The sequence below is a fragment of the Cucumis melo genome, chromosome 12 (assembly GCF_025177605.1).
Source record: "Cucumis melo cultivar AY chromosome 12, USDA_Cmelo_AY_1.0, whole genome shotgun sequence".
NCBI lineage: Eukaryota > Viridiplantae > Streptophyta > Magnoliopsida > Cucurbitales > Cucurbitaceae > Cucumis > Cucumis melo.
The window spans coordinates 21,290,658-21,314,209 of NC_066868.1; the positions used below are offsets into that span (position 1 = coordinate 21,290,658).

The 23,552-nt window shown below is 31.6% G+C and overlaps 3 protein-coding genes across 4 annotated transcripts; 1 reads left to right on the top strand and 2 right to left on the bottom strand.

The window, feature by feature from the left end:
• Positions 1–318: 318 nt before the first annotated feature.
• LOC103488324 (uncharacterized) lies at positions 319–1,140 on the top strand. Its single transcript, XM_051080288.1, has 2 exons — positions 319–758; positions 824–1,140. The coding sequence occupies exons 1-2, from the start codon at positions 423–425 to the stop codon at positions 833–835; spliced, it is 348 nt and encodes a 115-aa protein (XP_050936245.1). The 5' UTR covers positions 319–422; the 3' UTR covers positions 836–1,140.
• A 5,311-nt stretch (positions 1,141–6,451) lies between these two features.
• LOC103488311 (ADP-ribosylation factor GTPase-activating protein AGD12-like) lies at positions 6,452–10,916 on the bottom strand. 2 transcript variants are annotated; one of them, XM_008446998.3, is made up of 9 exons: positions 10,866–10,916; positions 10,436–10,523; positions 10,265–10,346; positions 9,733–9,808; positions 9,301–9,464; positions 8,817–8,955; positions 8,249–8,371; positions 7,661–7,756; positions 6,452–6,929 (listed from the first exon to the last, which is right to left on the bottom strand). In XM_008446998.3, exons 2-9 carry the CDS (start codon positions 10,473–10,475, stop codon positions 6,648–6,650), a joined length of 1,002 nt encoding a protein of 333 aa, XP_008445220.2. In that variant the 5' UTR covers positions 10,476–10,523; positions 10,866–10,916; the 3' UTR covers positions 6,452–6,647. The 2 variants fall into 2 exon arrangements, with proteins under 2 accessions (XP_008445220.2, XP_008445229.2); XM_008447007.3 differs by having other exon boundaries at positions 10,767–10,908.
• A 4,087-nt stretch (positions 10,917–15,003) lies between these two features.
• LOC103488304 (homeobox-leucine zipper protein ATHB-14-like) lies at positions 15,004–22,578 on the bottom strand. The gene is made up of 18 exons (XM_008446985.3): positions 21,566–22,578; positions 19,651–19,810; positions 19,003–19,115; positions 18,807–18,897; positions 18,598–18,693; positions 18,400–18,513; positions 18,242–18,325; positions 17,899–18,051; positions 17,676–17,750; positions 17,499–17,605; positions 17,171–17,357; positions 16,902–17,090; positions 16,747–16,830; positions 16,526–16,660; positions 16,036–16,361; positions 15,686–15,797; positions 15,429–15,578; positions 15,004–15,337 (listed from the first exon to the last, which is right to left on the bottom strand). Exons 1-18 carry the CDS (start codon positions 21,775–21,777, stop codon positions 15,191–15,193), a joined length of 2,535 nt encoding a protein of 844 aa, XP_008445207.2. The 5' UTR covers positions 21,778–22,578; the 3' UTR covers positions 15,004–15,190.
• Positions 22,579–23,552: the final 974 nt, after the last annotated feature.

The window sequence follows — 23,552 nt, forward strand, 5'->3', positions numbered from 1 at the left end:
AACAGACAACCAACAAAGCGGCGCTCTTTTTTTTTTTTTTTTTTTTTTTTTTTTTTTTTGCTTTTCTTTTTCATTATTTCTTTTCCATTTCTTTATTTACTATGCAGATTCTAATAATGCATAAATTACAGTGGTAAACTAAGTAAGTAAGACCTTAAAACTTTTTATGGTAAAAGTTCTTTTAAAAAAAAAAAAGTTACCTTAAGGTGTGTTATTCGTGAAGCCGTTCTCGTCCACACCCCTTCTTCTTCTATCTCTACAACAATACGACAAAGGCAAAAACGCAAAAGCTGCCTATTTATCATATCCGACGTCGTTTCACTTCTTCCATTCCCATCATAAAACCAACGGCGCCCTTCCTCCTCCTTTTTTCCCTTACTCACAGATAAATCAAAATTGAACCACACACCAACCAAAATCAAATGGCCATTCACGAGTCTCCGATTCCCTCATTCGCCGTCCTTTACTCCTCCCTCGCCCTCATTATTCTCCTCCTCGCTCCACTCTCCAATGCCAGAGACCTCCGTCCCTCAGAGCACGGCTTGGACTACCAAAACCCTGACGCTATCCAGAATTCCTCTCCTCAGATGCAATCCTTCTTCAAAGGAAACTCCTGGTCCAACTCCGATGTCGCTCTTCCCAAGGCCATGAACACTTCCCTCCCCCCACAGTGGTGGAACCGTAGCCACCGCAACCGCTCTGGAGCCTCCGCTGCCGGTGGAGATCACATTCGCGGCGCATTGCTTGTGGCCAGTTTGGTATGTGGAATTATTGGCGTTTCTTTGCTCGTTGCTTCTGCTTTTATTTACTTCTTTAAGTTCAGGAAGCAGAGTAGATCGTCGTCGTCGTCGTCGTCGTCTTCGCTCTCTGCCTCTGAAACTACTAACATTATTGCTAACAAGTGAGTGTGATGAGGAATTTGCATGTACATAGACGACTCTGAGATGAGATCTGGTGGTTGTTCCGCCCCTGACGATCTTATTTTGTACGTTTTGCTTCTTCTTTGATTGAATTTTTTCCTCTTGAGAGTTGAATGTGTTGATTTTGGATATTAGATCTTCTTAATTCAGACATTCTATATCAGATTAATTATTTTGGGAATTTCAGATTCGTATTATAGAGTTCCATTTTGTTGTTCAATTATATTTGATGAGACAGATTTGGATTCCATTAATTAAAATTGTGATTGAATGTTGAATTATTGATTAGAGAGGGAGATAGTATGGATTTAATAGAGTTTAGAAGAGGTAAGACAAAAGATGGGGGAAGCAGTCTCCATGTCTACTTCTCTCTCTTATCCCCACCAATTTGATATGGTCATATTATTGAGTTTTAGAAATTTGAGCTTTCAACTGAGGTTGGTAAGGTAAGGTACCGTAGTGAGTGTGAGAGAGACAAAGGGACAGATTGCTTCTCAATTTCCCAAGTGACAACTTTTGTGTTCTTATATCTATTAACTATATTATCATCCTATTATTATTTATTTTGACTGCTTTCTATACTTACTTCCATTTTTTTTAGTAATTTTATTTAAATTCTATTTTTAATCCTAAACTTTTATAAATTATAGTTTTTGATAAATGTCGTTACGATTTCTTTAACTTTTTAAGAGAATGGAATGATGATGTAACTCCTGTATTTGGATTAGGATGAGGTGGCTCCTAGTACGGGTGCCAACACGAACCCAACCCAAATTGTAAGGGTTGAGTTCAGTTAGTTTTTATCTTGGGTCGGTTGGGTTGAATTTTAATTTTTATGTCTTTTTGAGATTGTTGACCCAATCCAACGTGAATTTCTAATATAATTAGAATATTTTTAACAACTTATGAATATTATAATTCATACCTAATGAAGGTTTTTGAAATTTGTAATAGTTATGTTAGATTTTGATATTTAATATTTGGAGTTTTATGAAACTTTAGTTATTAATATGTGTCGTAAGTCATAAAAAATATACTTAAAAAAGAACAATAAATGATCCGATTATTTAACCCAACTCAACTCAAATTTTAAGGGTTGGGTTGTCAATTTGATTGGTTAAAACATTCGGACCAGTCCAAAAATCTCCAAATCCTAAAACCTAACCCATACATTCCTAATGTCAATATCAAACATGCGAAGATGTTTTGATTTTGATGTTGAAATTTGGTGAGATTTTATGTTTTTTTAACTAAAGGTTTTTCTTTTTCTAACTTAAAAAAAAAAAAAAAAAGGGATCACTGTACAAAAAACCGTTAATAGAGTGATCAATGAGAATAAGGTGTAGATGGCTTTTCTTCTATATTAAACAATAAGGGATAGTATTTTTTTTTTTTTTTAATTTAAGAGTATGTTTTTCAAGCTTTTGAATATTTAGGATTATTTTTTAAACAAAACATAAAACATTAGTGTTCTCCATCCATCGAAATTAACTCGATAAAAGTATTTCTTTAATTACTTTTTAAATTTTAAAGGTATCTTTTAGAAAAAAAAATTAAAAGTTTAGGACTATGTTTTTATACGCAAAATACAAAATTTAAGAGCATTTTGTGTAATTTAGATTGATTTAAATTAGAACATGTAATTTTGACCTCTAAATCCTATGAAATGATCTTGTGTATTATATAAAAAAAAAAATTAGAAAAAAAACAGCCCATTACATCTTTTTTCTTTTTTTTTTCTTATATTTCGAATATAAAAAATATGACAAGTAATTAATGATATGAGACGGTTATCATATGACTATCAGATGATAATCTATTTTTAAATTTGCTACTTTTACAATTTAAAAAATGTAGTGACATGAATATTATTATTATAATTTTTTTTTGGTTGTTTTTACAAATACCGCTATTTATAATCCAACCATTTAGTTGGGGTGAAAAACAAGATTTGAAATTATTATGGTAGCGTGGACAAATATTTGTAATTTATTGCATATTTCTTTGAAAATATGAGGTTCCGAACATAGTTTGAGATGGAAAGGATGCTAGGAAGTGAACGAGAGTGTGTACGTGTACGTAAGGAGGGAACCTGAGAAAACACACGTGAGAGAGAGAGAGAAAAACAAAAGATAATAAGAAAGGAGAAAAACTAAGGCAATTAAAACAAAATGTTAAATTTTTTTTACTTAAAACAGAATGCCACAAATCTCAATTTTGTCCAAAATTTTTGTAGGAAGGTCAAATTTAGATACATATGATCCTATTTTGTATGTGTCTGTTTTTGTTTTTTTTTCTGAAGTCACTAAAAACTACATTGAAATATTATTTATTAAATCTTTCTATTGTATTTTTGATAAAAACTCTAAAACAACAAAAAAAATGATAAATATTTTACACTCTTAATAACTTAATATGGTTATTATTTATAATTATGGGACAAATTGCAAAAACCATATCAAAGTATGGTATGGTTGTAGTTGAATTCTATTTGGTCACAATATTTGGGTTAATATCTCCAACCAATTAATTATTATATCTACCATAAGTTATATTGTCCCTTTTCTTGTCTCAATAAGCTTTTATTATTAATTATATTATTTAGGTATGGTTGACTGTTTGGAGATTTGATGAAATTTTGGGTGTAAGTGATTTATGTTAGTTGGAGGGGTTTGATGAGGTTTTATTATTTGGGGTCATTTATTGTTGATAGTACGTTCTTATAGAGGTTTTCAATGTTGGTAATAGAACATCTACTTGTGTTGTTAGGCCATCCACTTACAAACCCGTTTCTGTTAGCATAATTTACTTTACACACACACATATATATATATATATATAGATTAACCTTAGGTCATTCATGTCAAAATGTTAAGAATAAAATTATATATTGGATTCCATTGAAGAAGGCTATTGTCTTCCTCAACTAAAACTCTAAGTTAGTGGGATCTTTCTCAAGATGGTTAAGAAAGACTGTGTACGCTTTTGTGTATTTAGGATCATAACCTAAGATATCTTTATATAATAGTTCAATTAGGGTTTCAATTAAACCATAATCAATCTAAGAGTAAGCTTCTATCCATTTAGTTCATACTTAATTATGAATCTAGGGCATTGATTAAATAGATCCGATGATAAGTTCAATCTAATAAAATAACCTAATGTGATAAATGATCAATGTACATACATAACCCACACCTTAATTATATGTATTATCGTTTAAAATATGTCTAATAATTTCACTACTATTTAAATATAAACATCCATCATCATGTTGAAAAGAACCATTATCTATGTTTTAAAGTATCGAGAGTGCACTTGAATTAACTTTTGAAGTGTTTAATTTATAAATATATAATTTTAAAAGATGTTGAAGGTGTTTGTAACTTCTCTAAATAAATTTTAAAAAATTGAACTATGAAAATAATCTATTTTGAAGAAGATACTCAAAATGAAATTTTAGAAAAATAAATGTTTCTTAAGGTTAGACAAACCAAACAAACTTAACTATAAACACATTTATGAAAAAGTAGAACCAAATATGTCAACCTTTCAATTCTAAACAATTTTTACGAAAAAAGAAAGTTTAAATGAAAATACATTTTTTAAAATATCCATTATTAGGAAATATCACACCCTTAGTTCACACTTAAAAGTTTGTATTCATAAATATTAGTGAACCTCATATTAATGTTGATATGGACTATGTTCAAATTTCAAAGGATATTAATATGATACACAATAAATGAAGACAGTAGAAAAAAATTACACTCTTATATGTATTTAATTTTCTCATACCATAACAGCCATATAATTATCATATTTACACAAATGTAAGATGTAGCTAGTGGATCCAGAAATTTTATATAGAAGATATTATATAATACACATACTAAAAAAAATGTTAAAAAAATATTTGCAAAATGCAAGACACAACCACTATACTATAACTATAATTTATTTAAAATAAAATATTATTTAATATATATTGTAATCTGACAATTAATATTAAAATACAAAAAGTGATAATATGAGGAGAGCAAGAGCACGGGCCCTCGCTGGCTCCTATATAAATCTATCGATGCATAGAGCAATAAGTAAGTTACTATAATTTTGGGTTATTATAGTTTGATTAGAATAGTTTGTCTTTAAGATGTAGATTATTTTAATTTGAGTTATAATAGTATGTATTTGATGGGTAGACTATTTTAATTTGATAAGAAAATAGTGCAAACTAAAATAAGAAATACTATAATAAAGAATAAAAAAATGGAGAAGGTAAAATAATAAATGATAAGGAATACTAAATATATCAGCAAATTGAGAATTTTGAAAGTGAGAAACTTTCCTAACAAAACACCAAACTATTTATAGTCCGTATATCAAAGGCCGTAAAGTTAGTCATATTTTAAATATTTTAGGTTTTAACCTTCCATCTTTCTTCTCTTCCTCGCGATTTCTTTCGTCTTACTCCTGCAATTTTCTTTCATCGTCTTTCTTATTTTCTGCTGCGATTTATTTCCATCGTTTTTCTTCTTTTTCTCTTTTTTTTTTTTTTTGCTACAATTTCTTTTTATCGTATTTCTTCTTTTCCTCTTCTTTTTTCCTACTGCGATTTCTTTCCATCGTCTTTCTTATTTTCTAATTCTTTATTTACGTCATTTAATTTTTCCATCGTATTTCTGTGATTTTTTTCTATCGTCTTTCTTATTTTCCTCTTTTTTTACGATCATATACAAAAAATAGCAAAATCTAAAAGATCGTGTATAAAGAATTTAAAAAAAAAATCATTTAGATTGGAGTAGCCAAATGTTAAAGATCGTAAAAAAAATAAATTAAAATAAAATAAAAAATCATGTATAAAGAATATTGAAAAAAATCATTTAGATTAAGAAAAGTAAACGATCGTGTACCAAAAGAATTAAAAAAATCGTATACCAACTTTTGAAAAAAAAGTTTTAATTTAGATCCCCAAATCTAAACGACCATGTAACAAAATTGCAAAATTACGCATGTGTTGTTCACAACATGGTTGATTGAACATTTTTTGTATTTTACACTGTAAATCTCTAGATTTTTTTATTTTTGAAATTATTCTATACAGTGTAAATACAGTGTGATTTGTTATATTTTTTAAAAGACCCCTATTATAGTCTAGAATAATATTTATCTAAAAGACTTTTAACAATTAATTTTCAAATATCATGTAGTAAAAGAATCATTTTTATATTATATAATTGGTTTTCCTTAAAAGAATATTAATAAGAAACAAATTGGGCAAAAGAACGATAAACGCCAATGAAAAGATATATTCACCGTCTCCGTCCCCAATTAACTCCTACAAAGTTTTCTTCCCCCTCACAGATCTCTAGCATTTTACACCACAAACATTACCATCTTTAACTGGTTGATTGAAAAAATTTAAGAATTAACTAATAACATCAACTCTTGTACAAAAAAAAAAAAAAAAAAAAATTCATTTGTAATATTTCGTATCATAAAGGAAGCATTTATTTCCAATAAAAGAAAAGTTAAAAAGAGCAAGCAATCATCTGAAATTAACTTGGAATATTTTCGAGCCTGATACAAAATGTACGCCATGTGTCGTTCAATTTTAATTTGTTTATCAAACGAACCCACACAAATGCTTCTTCCTAGGTTTGCTTATACATACAAATACGGTTCAAATTTCACTACATTGCATTAACAAACCGAAAATCATGCATATTATTGATCAATAGGTATCCATTCTAGTTCCAAGTGCACTTCACCTGATTCTACATTTTGGAGCTTGAGTGACACCTCTTGTTTCACCTTCCCGTCGACGATTACGACAGCGCTATCATCGATAAGGGCATTGTCATCTGACTTCAACCATTTTCCAATCTGCATGTTCTCAAGCATTTCAGCATCTCCGAATGCTATTGCTGATGTTATCATCGGTTGGAGGTCGATTTCTGCTTCGCCCATCAAGTCATTAGATAAAATCATGTCGTGATCGAACACTTGCTGCAATGGAGGATGATGTGAAGGGATAAAAAATGGATGTACACTTCTTTCTTCAAAAAATAAGCTCAAATCCATGACACATATTCAGTAGGTTAAATTAAATGTGACACATCTAAAAATAAAAGACTCGTTTGGTAACTATTTAGTTGTTATAAAATTGTGTTTGCTTTACCCAATTTCTAAATTTCTTGATCATAGTTTTCATATTTTCTATAAAAACATATGAACTCTCTCAGCTAAATTTCATAAGCAAAATAAAACAAGTTTTTTAAAACTAATTTTTTAGGGCTCGTTTGATAACTATTTAGTTTTTTGTTTTAGAAAATTAAGCCTATAAACACTCTTTCCACCTCCACCTATAAATTTTGGTTTTTTTATCTACATTTTACCAAAATGTTTTTTAAAACCAAGTCAAATTTTGAAAACTAAAATAGTTTTTAAAGTAAAAATGTGAGGAAAAATAGGCTTAATCTTCAAAAACAAAAAACTAACAACAAAATGGATACCAAACAAGACCTTGGTTTTCAAATTTTGGATTGAATTTTGAAAACACTTCTGAAGGTATAGACAACAAAACATATAAATCAATCTATGGCTATGATGTTTATAGGCTTATTTTCAAAATCCAAAAACAAATGGCTACCAAACTTTCCACTTATAAACACTACATAAAAGCGAGGTCTAAAATTATTAGAATGTGCAACTACTAGCAAAAATTTGCAAAAGCTTACCAACTTCAAGGGTCCATATTCCAGAGGAACCGAAAGCATGAGTTCCTCATTCCAAATTGGATTCAAGTTGCTCTTTATCACCATCGTTTTAGCGGTCTATCAGCAGCAACAAAAACAATTGACGTTGTCAATTTCAATAATAATAAGCTTACTATTTTCAATAGCAAGTCCAATCCACCTTCAATGTTGGAGCATGTTTTGGAATGCTTAGTGCATGTTTAAGAGTGATTTTGAAATTATTGAAGCCATTTTTTTCATGTTCAAAATCACTCCGAAACAAGTCTATAATCACTAAAAAATTATCCAATATTTAATTTTACACTTTTCAATGCTATTTTTATAACATCGAAAATCGGTTGGGAATGATTTCATAGATATGTTCAAGAGTAATTTCGAAAAATAAAAGGTGATTCTAACGAAATCTGCCCAAACATGACCTCACTGTTTTCATTACATCCTTTAATTTGCATAAATCCGATTAAAAGAATGCATATAAGTATTGAAAAACAAAAACGAAGAAAGAATACAAGCTCTACGTGGAAACCCTAGTACAAAGAGAAAAACCATGATCAGAAAGCTATGACTGACCTGTTGTCCAAGAGTTAAGGTAACAAAAGGGTCACTGGTCTTCACATCCCTCACGGCTAAGTTTGTGCCTTTAATCACCTTGACTTTCAATAATCCCATAAATTCAACCATGCCTTCCTGTGGCTAATCTCAAAAGCAGAAAGAGTTAAAGAGTTAATCAGATTACAATCAATTGTAATGCAATATTATAGAAAGGATAGGAAGGGGAAAGCAATAGTTTGTGGGAGTATGGCTCATGTTGCTTAGCTGGTGATGAGCTGGAGAGCTGGAGACAGAAGGAGGGACCAGTTTAGTAGAGGAGTAGTATTATTAGGGAAGATGGGAAAAGGAAAGTCGGTTATATTGTTAGGGACTCTTCTCGAGAGTGAGAGAGTAGTAGTTGTTCATATTTCCTTTGGTGTTTGTAACTTGCCTTAGGGCGATTGTTTGCTCAATAAAGACTTCCATTGAGATTCCTATCATATATTTACCAACATATTATTCAAAACAGATCGCCACTTTAAGGGAGAAACAATTTGGAAATACGTTCTATCATCTGGTATAATATAGAATACATAATAAAACTTACTGATTTCTTTGAAGAATTTGAGCTTCGAAAGCTATCGGCGATCTCTTGAAAATAACTTGGCTCCTCAGAACTCTTTGAGGAGTTATTGGATACAATTCGCAAGCTTGGTTTTAAAAATTCTTGAAGTTCATACTTAGACCTACGTGAAAGATTGACTATTATATTACTGCTGTAAAGAGATTAAAGACCGAGCAGAGGCATGGCTACTGAATATCATCATCCATTCAAGGCCCAAATTCCTTACTACATTTACTGATATTGGAATGAAAGAAAATGGCATCTTACATAAGCACAAAAAGTATAAGCTTACCAAAATTACATGGTAGGTTCTAAATTAAGGCTGAAATGGCCATAAAAACAACAGACTGATTACTAGTTATCAATTTTGATGCACAAACCTAAAAACGCTTCTCAGTGATTACTACCTTAGGATGGATGTAAAGCAACCAATTTGAGGCTAAATCATCTCAATTTAGAGTCTTACCGAATGAAATTTGAACGCTCCTCATGGCTGGCACTTGGTCCAGGCTTTGTATATCCATCAGGGATAAAAGCCTCATATATTGCATTAGCAGAACCATTTCCTCCAACCTCTATCATTGCATCAATCTCATCGTCAGACCATTCATCCAACGTTATTGACAAAACCTAAACCAAAACCAATAATGTCCTCAGAACTACAACTTTTATTTAGCCATCATAACACAGAACCAGAAAGGTAGAAGCTCTAAGTTCAAGCATAGTTTTCTAATACGAGAAAGAAAGTAAACCCTCTAGTGTTCTCTTTCTTTAGAAATATTCAAACAAGACCAACCTTTAGCAAAATTAGAAACTTACATAAAAATAACTTTTATTCCAGTGACACAATTAAAGAAATGCAAACCATAATCTTCATCTTCCGAAAGGTGAGCATTACCTTTGATATATGTGTTCCAAGGCTTCTATGCACGCCACTACATTTTAAGCATATAAACACGCCAATATTCGCAGAGCTGCATAGGCAGTGAATCATACATCATACTTCTTCAATGTTCATATAAACAGAAAAGAAACACAGAAGTAAATCCATCGATGAAAGGCACTGCATTTTGTTCCAAGGAAAAGAATAATAAAACTAAGTTCCTTTGATAACCATTTGATTTTTGTATTTTTAGTTTTTGAAACTTAAGCCTATAAACACCATTTTTCACCTCTAAATTTCTTATTTGTTATCTACTTCTTACAAATGTTTTCAAAAAACAATCTAAGTTTTGAAAACTAATAAAAGTATTTTATGAAAACTTGTCATATTTTTTAGAATTTGACTAAGAAGTCAGCTCATTTACCTAAGAAGTGTAAGAAACTAAAGGAAATAGGCTTAAATTTTAGAAACCGAAACCAAATGGTTAACAAGCAAGGTCTAAACGGTCAGATCCCAGTCCTTTAAATATGAAGTTAAAGAAACTTACGCCCATTTGGGATCTGGGGCACCACAATCCGCACAAAGTTGATTATCTATCTGAAGCAATAAATCTTTCAATCTACTTTTAGCTGCAAAAGAAAATTGAAAGGATAAGTTTTCTGAAATATGCATGCAATTGCAAACAGAGACTTCAATATGCACACACACACACGCGCACCTGATTCAGGTCTCCTAAAATCCCCTGGAAAATGACTCATTCTTCCTTTGAATATCAGTGATTCACAAACAAAATTTCTTAAAATTGCCTGAAGAAATAAAAGCGGGGGATTCAAACAAGCTGTAGAAGAGAACAAAAAAGAAAAATGGTGCTCCAAAATGGATGTCAGGTATTCGCAATCGATTGAAAATCAACCAAGGAAACTAATGAAAGAGCAAAAGAAATTGGATCAGGAATGGGATTAAAGCGAAGGAATATGAGATCAAACAAATTGGATCATATCTGAGATTTTTGGAAAAGTTATGGTTGAGAGTACGAGAGTAAACAAAACCTGTTGGTGTTGGAATGCAAATTGATTGTCCAAAAAAGAAGTGAATCCAAAACAGAAACATAATTAATTAGATAAAACTCCCCGTCGGTTGGATCATACCTTATTCCGAAAAAGAAACCCTTTTTAATATCAACCTTCCAATTCAAACTACATTATTATATTCCTAATCTTACACCCTTCTTATTTATTCTTCTTTTAGCATTCTCAGGTGTAACGTAATATTTATTTTTTTAATTCTTTTTACACCGTTCTATATAAAATTGTAATATTATATTGTTTATTAGTTATAGATTTTAGGCACATTTTCGTATAAATTAAAATATTTCTAAAATAAAGTAAAATTTTGGAATCTTTATGGTATATTTAATACTAACTTCAAATTTATTTTATAAATATTTTGTTAAATTTATTATTTTTACTATTCTCTTAATTTTTAATATTCTTGTAATTTTATGGATAGTTATTTAATTTTTAGTTTTTTACGGATACATTTTATTTATTATTATAGTTATTTTAAAATTACATTATAATTAGGAGAATTATAAAAATGAAAATATAGACCAACTATTTATATTTATACAAAATAATGAGTTTTTGTACTTAAATAATTTGTATTTATTATTATTTTTGAAAAAAAAAACCTCATAATTAATATAAGCTTAATTCTTTTTTCAGTTTTAACTTTGATGGGTTCTTAAAAAATGTCTAATAAATATATAAATTTATTATTTATTATTTAAAAATCTCATACAATATTAAAAATTGGTCTTTTAAAAAATATAGCAAAGCATTAAAATATTAAAGTCCACAAGTCTTTAATAGAAAAAGCTCATAGGTCCTTAATAGAAAATACACAAAATGTCTACGTTTAGATTTAAGTATTATTAGTAGTTTAGATTTGGCTATCCAAATATAGAGAATTTTTTTCAAATTTTTTGATACATAATCATTTAAATTTATAGATTTAATCGATTAGATCTGGTTAATTTATTTGTATACATGACCGTTTAGATTCTTTGTTCGTTTAGATTTGGCTATTTTTGTATACGCCAAATCTTAACCATATTTTTTTTTTCAACCTAAGAAAAAAATTTAAAAAATAGATATTTTAATATACGATTTTGAACCAAATGATAGTTTTTTAAAAAGAAAAAAATTGAAGAAGAAAGACGATAAAAAGAAAAGACAAACTTGAAAAATACTTTTTAAAAAATGATCAACGCTTTTTCATGTTGTTAAGCCTTGCCGATTTGTTATATTTATAAAAATTAACTTATTAAAAATGCTTAAAAATTAATTGTTGTATTAAATTTAAAAAATTTATTTTTTTACTAATCGAACCTTCAAACTCAAATTTTCACCTAAAGTTTTTATTAGTCACAATTTTAATATTCTTAAAATTAAATACTCTTATTTAGTAATTACTTGGTTATTAGTTTTGACCATATATTTTATTTACTTTTATCATTGTTTTAAAATTACATTCAACTTAATGTAAGTTTAATCTTTAGTTTTTAAAATTATGACAATATTCAAACTTTCAATTTTAACTCTAATAAGTTATTTTATATATAAACTTTTACTTTACTATTTAAAAATCTTGTAAAATACAAAAAATCTTAAAAACTAAAATTGTTATATAAATATTTTTTAGAAAATATTTTTGTTCCTAATTATTGAATTTCAAATTTTAAATTTTCAACTTTGTTGCTAACTTAGATTATTATTATTATTATTATTATTATAATAGATGTATGGTATGACATTTTAAGACATACAAATCAAGATTTCATTACCTATTATATATTTTTTAAAGTCCAAGAAGTGTTTATGACATAAAGTTAGAAGATAATGGACTAAAATTTTTACTTTTGTTTAAGTAGTGTCCAGTAAATTTTTTGGATATGTTAGTGTTCTTACATCAGTAATCATATTTGCGTTAACGATATTACATTGATACAATTGAAGTTAAATTTATATGAAATTGTGCTGTCTTAGATAAAATCCTGGATCTGTCACTACCCTCAATTCGTCAATCAGATTGTATTACAAATTTGATATATTAAGTTTCCACGAGGATAAATGTAATCATAGATCAATTAGCATAAATTTATGTTATTGAAGTGCATGAAGTTTGATTATTTTGCTCCTCATATAATAAAAGTAACAAATAAATGCTTAAATGTTCATTTACGCTCAAAGTTAAATTGGGTAGATAATAACTATCTTAGATTAAGGATTAAAAAGTTGATGTTAATATCAATATTAAAATTACAGTTTTAGAAATATATTAATGAATATATTGATAAAATTTTGAAATAAAAACATATTTATTTAAGTTAGAAAAATATAATTGAATTGTTTTTACTTACAAATATTATTATTTTATAAGATTGGAAAATATCCATAGATATTTTGTATGGATGTCAGAATACTCCGATTTTACTTGAGACAGAGTGACAAATCAAAAAATTGATGCCAGAGGACACAAATTCATATGAAACTTTTTTTCTCTCACTTTCATGTGAGATTAGAAATTAGTTTAGTTGATGTGCTTTTAAATTATGGTATGAACTCTAAAGTGTATATAATAGGCCCTTGAATTTATTTTAAAATATGCTATGAGTGGAACATTGGTATATGGTCAATAATGAGATTAGGATTCTTACGATATTTTATGTCAAATTGTTGGTTGGATTTTGTTGTACACATATGTTTGATTGGTTTATAATATATGTTTGTGTGTGTTACTATTCGTAAACATGACATACAAAATTGTAACTACTTTTATTTCAAAAACTTAGAAGTCATGTTGGAAAGAAAAAATGTATCATTTTTTTCTTATGAAATTATGGATCTCTGTACATGTATTATAACAATTTTTCATATCAAGTATTACCCTTTATCTTTTAATTTCACCAATTAAATTTCAAATTTTGGGAAATTGTATCTATTTTCGTAATTCTAAATTCTCAATTATATACATTTTCAAGTGATATAATTATTTGAATTTGAGGTTTATATTGATAAAATTGAAGGTTTACAGTTAAAATTAGTCTCACTAACTGAGTTTAATGAAATTGAAAGTTTCAAATTAAAATTGAAACAGTTAGCCAAAGATTTAAATAGATGAAGTTGAAAGATTACCTTTAAAGTTGATACAACTAGCTAAGCTTAGGGTCATGATAGATTTTGTTTTGTTTTGTTTTTTTAAGAAATTTTGGACAAATCACAAATTATCATATCATTTATCAAATTAATATTAAAATTACATATAATTACATTTGGACTATTAAAAAGTAATGTATGTCTCAAATTGAAATTGAAGAGAGAATCATGATGTCATTTAAATTAAAGTTAAATTGAGCATTCTAAAGGTCATTTAACACCCAAATCTAAATGTCCATGTACTATTCCCAAACAAATATAAAATTCTATCAACATAGGAGTTTTCTACCATTTGAAGGTTCTGAAATTCGACACTCCAAAAGCCCCTCAGGACTAAAAATTTAATTTTTGTTATTGAGCCTTTTTGGTATAATGGTTGTCTCATGATTGAGTTGACTTCGTTAGTTCTCTCATAGATTTTTAACAGAGAAAGTTGAGACTCACATTTATATCGTAGAACTTCATGGCCTCTTGTTGGTTAACTACTTATCATACACTCTCCACTTTTTCAAGAAATAGATGATCAAATTCTACCAATTGAACTACATCGCACCAAATTAACATAAACCAGTTCAATTTCACGAAACATGTTTGTTTAAAAACTCTATGCAAACAATGATTTAATCTTTTTGTGTAACATTAAAACTAAAAATAAAAAAAGAGTCAATTAGATCACATCCACCAAAAAGCAAGATTTCCATTTGAACTAATAATTAAAAATTTCACATTTGTATGGAAAAACGCTTTTGACAAATTCTTTATTTAATAATGTATTTATATATTTTTGGTTATGATCGATGGAATTGAGCTGAACCAAATGAATATTGAGCTAAAGCACACATTTTTAAAGTCAAAGAAATCAATCCATAAATTAACTAAAAGTTTGAGATCATAGAATAGAATATAGTTTTGAAAAGCACTTGACTTAAAAAAAAAAAAGTCTAGATTAAGACTTAAAAACTAGTTTAAATGGTTACCAAACATTTCAATTTTTATTTTCTCAAACTGGAAGAGAAAGAAGTCCCATATTAAGAGATAAACCATATTTTAATCGGTCTACTTGGAGATATTGATGCAATGAGCCTTTTTCCATAATAGCTTAATACCATGTTTAACCAAAAGCAAAATCACAATGCACATTACAGTTAACCTTCAAATCCTGCAAATTACATTCACATCTACTAATCTTCTCGTTTCTATTGATATTTGATAACAACTTAATAAATAAATAACCCAATCTAACCGCATTTGTTCAATCACATAAAGGACCAGTTTACAAACATGAAAGCCAGACAGTGATGGACATCATCATCATTCAGAACTTTCCAGGCAATAGCCTGTTCATACGACACCGGTCTGCCCATACTCGAGACGCATATCCCTGCTGGAAGGTATGCAAATCCCTGCATAATGTTTGTACACCCTTTATATTTTAAGTACTCGAATCGGCTGAGAGTCAAAGACATGTGCAGTTCAATAGGAACAGAAATTTACCTGTTGCATTATCTTGGAGAATTCGGAGCACAGTATCTTCCGACCAGCATCATCGAGGATCTTGTCGAGCGTTATATCTTGAAGAGAAACAAGGGTAGTTTCCAGCATGTCAAGTCCAGCTTGGTTTGCAAATGTGAATACCGGAGATGCCTGCAAAGTTCATTGATCGTGTAAGTATTTGGTGCATCGGTTTTAGAATTCATACACCGAGCAATCATATTCGTGAAATGGAAAAGAAGAAAGACATTTCTTATTACATTTGTTTTGACAGAGCAGCACAAGATTGTATCTGAGTGGTGCCAAAGCTGCTTCAATATAGCATCACCAGATTGAGATTCAACTTGAAAGAGCTCTGCCCCTGAGTGGATTCTGAAATACAACATATTTTATGAACTCACCAAAGAAAATAAAAGTCCTGTGTGGGATACCAAGAACACAAAACTTGAACAGGTGCAAGGTTTTGAATATGTAACATTGATGGCCTCATTTGCCCTTGTGTGAGAACAGTGCGGGACAAATATTGGCGATTCATGCTTTAATTCTCAAACATATAGATCCGAACGATGCACTACATTGAGAATGTACATAGTAAAGATAAAAGTCGTACCTATAGCTTCGTGTGATCCACTGAGCTAATGTGAGAGCCTCAGGGGAGCCGGGAAGGCTTTTTGGACCGATCTGGGAGCCAAGCTGCGAGGGGGCGATAGCCATGGCAACCCTTTGAACTGACCCCACAACAGTTCGCACATATTGTCTCGCCATAGCAGCCACACTATCCCGCATGTGGTTCTCAAAAGTGAATTGAAATGCAATAGTCAAGACCGACCTAAGGTTGTAGTTTGTAACATCAGTTTCACCTCCTGGGCGATTAGTCCCAGGTCGGACTTCTAGAGTAGATGCCAAATCCAAAGTTCGAGTAGCCCCAGGCATCTCCTACAACATACAAAAGAGAAGAAATACGACATTAGCAAAGATCGCACAAAAAGCCGGTTTGTTAGGGTTGAACCTTCAAGTTAAAAAGTGGTCTTTAAACATGTTCATATTCCATTGAAATTATTGTCCAATGAAAGCATGGTGTGCAAAGGAAAGTCACAAACTGTTTTGGACTCCAATGGTATGACACGAAAACCAGACGGCAGCAAGGGAGCATCATCAGCAAATGATTCATCTATAGGTGCAAATACAAGCTGAGCACAGGCACCAACTGTATTTTCCTCGACCCCACTACACAGCTGCTAAAGAAGCATTTGATCAATGATTTTCAATGGAAAGCAAAAACGTTTACAAAAGAGCTCCTGGTAGATGAAGCAACACTAACCTGCAATAAATACATATCCCGTCCTCCTAAAGCAGCTTCTTCAGGGAACATAGCATGGCCCTCTAACCGAACAACCTCCAAGAACTACACAAGAATAGCATATGGTGAATAAACTTGAAAGGAAGAGAGTTTATGATAAAATAAAAGGTTGTTACCTCCTCATTCTCAACCGTATGTGCAAGTGGTAAAATGACCTGACCACCAGGGAAGCCACCAGGTCTTGCACACGGAACAGCATATGCACTGGCTTTAAGACATGCAGCAGAGTATGCATCGACTCCATAATCAGCCCATTCTGACCGATGCTCCCGTAGGAAACGAACAAGCAAAGCAGGGGGAACATTCTGAACCATAGTAGTTGAAAAGTTCATACTTGATGTCGACTAGCCTAACATTTGAAGGATACAGTAGCCTAATACAATACCTGGAGCAACATTGATGCCTTGGCACATAATACACCTCCAAAAGTAGGATATAACGATGTGTTATATTGTGAACCGAGGAATTTGTTTGGAGATGAATTAATAACAACTGTCACGTCCTCAACTCCATCGCTATCCATAAGCGACCAACCATCATCCACAAATCCATTTACTGCATCGTTAAAACCCCTAAAACCATTTCCATAAACTATAAGTAACTTGAGAAATTAACGTAAAAAAATATGCATTCTTCAAAGTTCAAACATGTCAAGCCTTGACCAAAAAAATCCAGCATGGCCTAACTTTGAGACAATAAGTTTGGTGCCTTACCTACAGAGTCTTTGACTGAAAGTCCTTAAAACAGCGGGTTGTCGGCCCCCACCCAACTGAACTTCACCACTCGCCTCTTGAGCAATTTGCCGAACATAGCGTAAGGCCTGTTAGGCAAAATATTCGTGAGCATATATGAAACAAAGAGAGGATGAGCTATTAAGTAACAATTCTTACAGCAACGGTCATTCTCTGAGCTAGAATCTTTGTTGATTCATAAAGGGGCCTTAAAACTTCAGGAACACTCCAAACCTGGCGATGAAGAAAAACTTTTATGATACCATGGGTGATAGAACAATATAATATTGATTTGACCGGGGGAGAAAATGGATAAATCATCAGCGAGCATTTTGTTTGATTCTTTCTTTTTTCTTTATAAACAATCAGATAGCACACTTACATCTAAATCAACATGATCGACAATGTGAATAAGGGAACCACCCTCACAAGCTCGAATAAGGTACCCGCTTGGAAGCATTTCAGCTCTTACAAAACTGGATGGAGGGGGCCCTGATGGACCACCAGTAGACGATGTTAATGATCTCTCACATATCTGCAAATAAGCAATCATAAAATATGAGTTTCCAAGTATAAATGACCAACTATAATGGTACATGCTGAAAATAATATATGTAGCCTTTTAATTTTGCTCCATTAGAGTAAAACAATAAGATCTAAAAAATAACGTAATGCATGGGCATCAAAACATAAAAAAAGTAACTACATTCAGGAGAAATGTTTACCACAAGGCTGCCATCTTCCAAGCTTGTAGTGTATCGAAGAGTCCAAAAGTCACGTGCTGCGGCTAAAGTTGTAGGTGCATATGTCTGGTTTGAAAGGCAAGAAGGCTAAATAGGATACCAAAAATCAATCTTTGTAAAACATAATGATAAGAGGATACCTGCATATATAGGAGTTCTATGGTCCCTCCATTTCCTGTAGAGATTACACTTAGAACATCAACACAACGGCAGTCACGAAACCATGACAGACGATCCTTGAGAATTTCGGCCACCTGCAATAAATATACACTTTTAACATACAGGCAAATGCACGAAACTGAATAGGGTTCCATTATATGATCCAAATTCCACAGTACCTTCATGGGCTCAAGACTCACTAAACCACAGGCTCGTGCTGCTACCCCATTGCAATTGCGGGAAACAGCAACAATCCCAATTGAATCCGGACCAGGCTGTATAAGGTACAAAGAAATCATACTTTTGAACAGATATAAAAGAAAACTGTAGAAGTTCTCCCAACAGCCTTCAACAATCAATTTTGGTCACAAACGATTCTCAAACTTACCTTCATCCCAATCATTTGTACCCAGTCGACAGCAGTTCCTGTCGCCTTGGAAAGGAACTCTGCCAAGGTCTCCTCAGCTATTGCAAGAAGACTATCAACAGAAACAACAGGAATATGAATTGACGAGACTAAGGAATAAATCATACTTGAAACAAAACAAGTCATAAAAACTGTTGCTTTCAGAATGTGAACTTACCCGGCTGGGTTATTAGCATCCTTTTGAGTATGCTTAGTTGGGTTTTGCTGTTGATGCTGTTGACCACTCATGACCACAGACTCACAGCTATTGTCTGTGGTTGTTCCAGATGCCTGAAAATAAACATCACACAATTCATGGGAACTCATAAAATCAAGAATCAGTAGGACATCTGCACTGTGATTTAGATAAAATATCCTCAAGGAGAGGAAACCCAACCAAGTAGATATTGTACTTTTGAAAGTCAAATGTTTATTTAGAGTATCAAAGTCAAAATCAATAATTGTATGGTATAATCTGATTAGTAATCAAACTAAGATCATGGAAAACTATTTTAGAAAATTAAAGTAAACAAATTCACATTGCGACAAGATAAAAAATGGAGAAATAGGGCAGTTTAAAAATGAGATAAATATGGTAGATTACGTATCCATGGAATTTTTTCTACAAGGAAAACACTGGAAATTTCTTAAATGAATTTTATCATCCCAATTCTGAACAATGATTCAACTAAATTCTGTTTAATTCAAGTTTTGATCCATTATTCAAATGAGTAATAGAATTACCGATTCAATGAATTCTGTAAAGTGAATTCCATAAAATCTTAAACGGATCCAAACAGACAAAAAGAAGCTTAAAGGAACTTACAGTATGCAGTTGCTGTCTCATGTATCCGTTCTCGTATACCAAACGAGAGACCTGTGTCTGCAAACGGTCATTCTCTTCCATCAACAGCTTGTTCATCGCAGTTAACTTCCTATTAACTGTTTGAAGACGAGAAGCTTCCTTCCTTTGCTTTTCACGACATCTAAAAATATATACATCGATTTATCAAAAAGAGAAAAAATAAATAAATCCTTTAGATGCTCCTTTTTGCATTTTTTGATGAAACATATAATAAGTCTAGCCTTGAAGATATTTTGATTTTGTTGGGATCATAAAAGGGTAGAAAAGGATTCCTTCTTGCCAGGAAAATTGGTGACAAATGTTCGTTAATAACTAAATCATTCATTCATTTAAATAATTGGAGACGTTGAGAAAGCAATGTAAACATCACTCTTTCTTATAGACTAATCATATTTCCTGATGTAGTAATTTCTGTTACAAACTTCAAACGGGGTTGCATTCTAGGTCCGGCAAGAATTATGACTATAATAATGCATGACCAATCACTACCGCATTCAACCAAACATTTAGATTTGGAAACATTTGAACTTGAAAAGTACTCTTAAAACCAACTAAACTTTGTTAATGACAAGGCGGTTGAATAACCAACCCACTAAAACATGATAATGTAACCAGCACTAGGAAATATTGTTGAAACCAAAGATGGAAGACAAGCTTATTTGCTGGTTGGACAAATGTCTAAACCAAACTGAAGTTTTCCCAACCATGACCAAATAAATTTCAATTTATTCTTCCTACCAAGTGAAAAATTCAAGTCTCGAAGAAGTGGAGAAATAAAGTCTTAATTTGAAAATTGATAATGGCAGATTTCAAAACGTTTGACTAATACCATAACCATCACAGTGTCCAAGACAACATAGAAAATCCATTAAAAGAACGTCCCTGTCAGTCAAACTTGCACATGTTTGCAGAAGGACCAATAGTCCCCCCTCCTCCAAAAATAGTAATAATCACAATAATGATCATAATAAAATAAAAAGCGAAAAGACACAAGAAAATTCAACAAAGTTTGATTAGATCAGATTATCTTTCTAGTAGATGTAACCCTGTGGGAAAAACACTAAACATTTATTCCAGAGCAGACAGCAATATCATAGCTAACCTTGTTCAAAGAAAATAATTCCAAGAACATTGTCCTCAGAATAGAAGTGGGAAAAAGTGGAGGGTGTGGTGGGGTTGAGGACCTAAAGTGCAATACAAGATTTCCAAAAACAGAATGCAAGAAAAGTAAATAATGCAAAGTTAAAAATTGAAAGAGAGACAAAATAATTAGAATACATGGGTTCTCTGCACGCCTACAAAAGAAAGCTTCCATACAAAGTAATTTTTAACAAAGAAAATCTCAAAAGAAACTATTAAAAAAAAATCAAATGACAAGCAAGCAAGAAACAGAAGTCATGTATGAAATATGAAAAGAAAAGCTTTTATTTTATTGATCAATAAATCTATGCTTTTCCTAAATATATAGAATCAAAGTATACCAACTAAAGCAGACACATTCCTTGTATGCATTCGACAAGATCTAAAAAGTTAGATACAAACTGAAAGAGGGTGAAACTATCTCCACAAGAACAATTAGCCCTGAAAAGCTAAACCAAGATATAATTTATCATCATCTAATTGATTCGGTTTCAATATTTTCAGGAAAATGGAGGAAGAATATGCAATGAAAACAGAGAAGCCAAGAAAAACATGAACAAACTTAAATGAATGCAACAAAATCCTTCCAGTTCTTTAACTTTCACTTCTTCGAAAAAAAAAAAGCCTCAAATGACATGCGTACTCTCAAGAGCTATTAGCTTATAGTGTCAAAGAACAGGAAGAATAGAAATTCCACTGCCAAAATTCCCTTAGTCTTAAAGCTTAAGCCATTTACCTGCGATTTTGGAACCAAACTTTGATCTGCTTAGGCTCAATATTAGAGAGAATGGGACACTCCCGAATGAGCTGTTGCCTCCTCAACGAACTGGGTTTTGGACATTCTGCATAAACCCTTTCTAATGCATCGACTTGTTCAGGCGTATATCTCACATACTTGCTTGTATCCATCTGCTTATTCAAGGAATCTCTATGCATGACAAGAGCCATAAAACAAGAAAAGAAAAGAAAATGCCTCACAGCAACTCAGAATCAGCAAAGAAAAGCCGACCCAGAAAGTACTTTCTGTTGCTCTAATCAACAAAAACCTTGTTTGCTTTATTCTACAGCCTTTTTGGGAGTGAAATGGAAATGGGTATCTCAAGATTTTAACAAAAGTGATTTTGAGTGGTGGGTTCTTCTTGTTCTTCGTCTTTGTTGGCTTGATGATGATGCTGTTTGTTGTTGTTTTTGTTGTTCTCAGGCAGGCTCTCACCATGAGAGCCTCCTCTCTCCATCAGATGCTAATATTACTCTCTGTTCCTGCTTAAAAAAACCCAAAAATGGAGAGAAGAATGAGAAGAAGAGGAAGAGGGAAGTGATGGAAGTCTTAATCAAAGACACTAATCTCGAGGATTTCTAAGAAAAGGGTGAGAGAGAGAAATCAAATCAACCCACGGAAAAAAGGTTTGAGGGGAAGAGGGAATTTGTGTTTTTGTGTTTGTGGGTTTGTACATGACAGAGAAAAGTAGTACAAACAAACAAACAGCTAATGGCAAATGAAAGGGCAGATGGGCTAATCCTTCAATTCAACTTTTTTTTTTTTTTTTTATCTTTTTGGTTTTGAGTTTCAAAAGAGAGAAAACAGGGGAAGCTTTTCCCAAACTGTGATGTGAAAATTCATGAAGAAAAATAAGAGAGAAGAGAGGGGAAAATGGAGGGAGTAAATTGGGAGCAGAGGCTCAGGTTTAGGACAGACAGACAGAAATGTGGCTGATGATAAATGAACAAAAAAAGATGTCTTTTTTTTGTTATATATATATATTTGAAACGGAAAGGAAAATGTGGCAGAGGGGTTTTTATTGATGACTATGAAGGGGGCTTTTTGGCTTTGCTTTTCTCTCTCTTGCAAGGAAGATCCCTTTTCTACACCCTTGTTTTTCTCCCTTTCTCTCTTGCTTGTTTTACTCAATGAGAAGTTATTAACAAAGGTTGGAATAATGTGGCTGATAGTTCTATATTGTTGAAAGATGTTTTTTTTTTTTTTTTGTGTATTGTTGCTCAAGAAAACGGCTATTTCAAATGACTTTTTTTGAAGAAAACGGCTAGTTAATTGATTTTATATTGGATGATATATGAATGAGAATTTAAAGCTTATATTTTACTATCGATATTAGGGATGAGGATTCGCTTACATCCTGATTCATTATTTTCATCTTTTTTATTGATTGGCTTTCTTTTTATGAGAAGCCTGAAATATCAATGTTAGTAAGGACTTGCACGATTAAAACGTAGACGTGCAAGCAAAGTTAGGAAATGGAGAAGCTCGTCATAAAGTAACGGACTAGAAGTAGAACACTGTTGGTTTGACAGAGACATCCTCGCTTGGAAAGCATGTCGTATCTTCTTTCTTATGTATTTAATGTTTCTTTCTTTTTTAGGGCTAAAAAATGTTCTTCTCTTTCCTACCTTTCTCCGACTGTTACAATGTGCTTGATAATTTTCCATTGTTTGTATATTCGTAAGAGACAAAATCCACTCATATTTTGAATCAGTATCCAATAGTTATTACGAGACACACAAATTTAAAATTTAAACCAAATTATTGCTAGGGTGATGGATAGTCAGCACATATAACAGGGTATATTTAATAATTTTTTGAATCGACACGCCATGGTTAGTAAGAGAGAGAGAGAGAAAATTGATATAGGTATGGATGATGTTTGATGATGATGATGCATGGGGATGAGATGGAGGTATATATATATATATATGTTAGGGAGAGA

Coding starts and splice junctions, on each gene's coding strand:
- LOC103488304 (XM_008446985.3), bottom strand. CDS start 21,777: ATGGCTCTTGTCATGCATAGAGATTCCTTGAATAAGCAGATGGATACA. Junction 19,116..19,650: donor TGAGACAGCAACTGCATACT/GTAAGTTCCTTT, acceptor GTTTATTTTCAG/GCATCTGGAACAACCACAGA. Junction 18,898..19,002: donor GATGCTAATAACCCAGCCGG/GTAAGTTCACAT, acceptor TTCTGTTGATAG/TCTTCTTGCAATAGCTGAGG.
- LOC103488311 (XM_008446998.3), bottom strand. CDS start 10,475: ATGAGTCATTTTCCAGGGGATTTTAGGAGACCTGAATCAG. Junction 9,465..9,732: donor TTGGAACACATATATCAAAG/GTAATGCTCACC, acceptor GTTTTGGTTTAG/GTTTTGTCAATAACGTTGGA. Junction 8,372..8,816: donor CAAATTCTTCAAAGAAATCA/GTAAGTTTTATT, acceptor TTTTGAGATTAG/CCACAGGAAGGCATGGTTGA.
- LOC103488324 (XM_051080288.1), top strand. CDS start 423: ATGGCCATTCACGAGTCTCCGATTCCCTCATTCGCCGTCCTTTACTCC.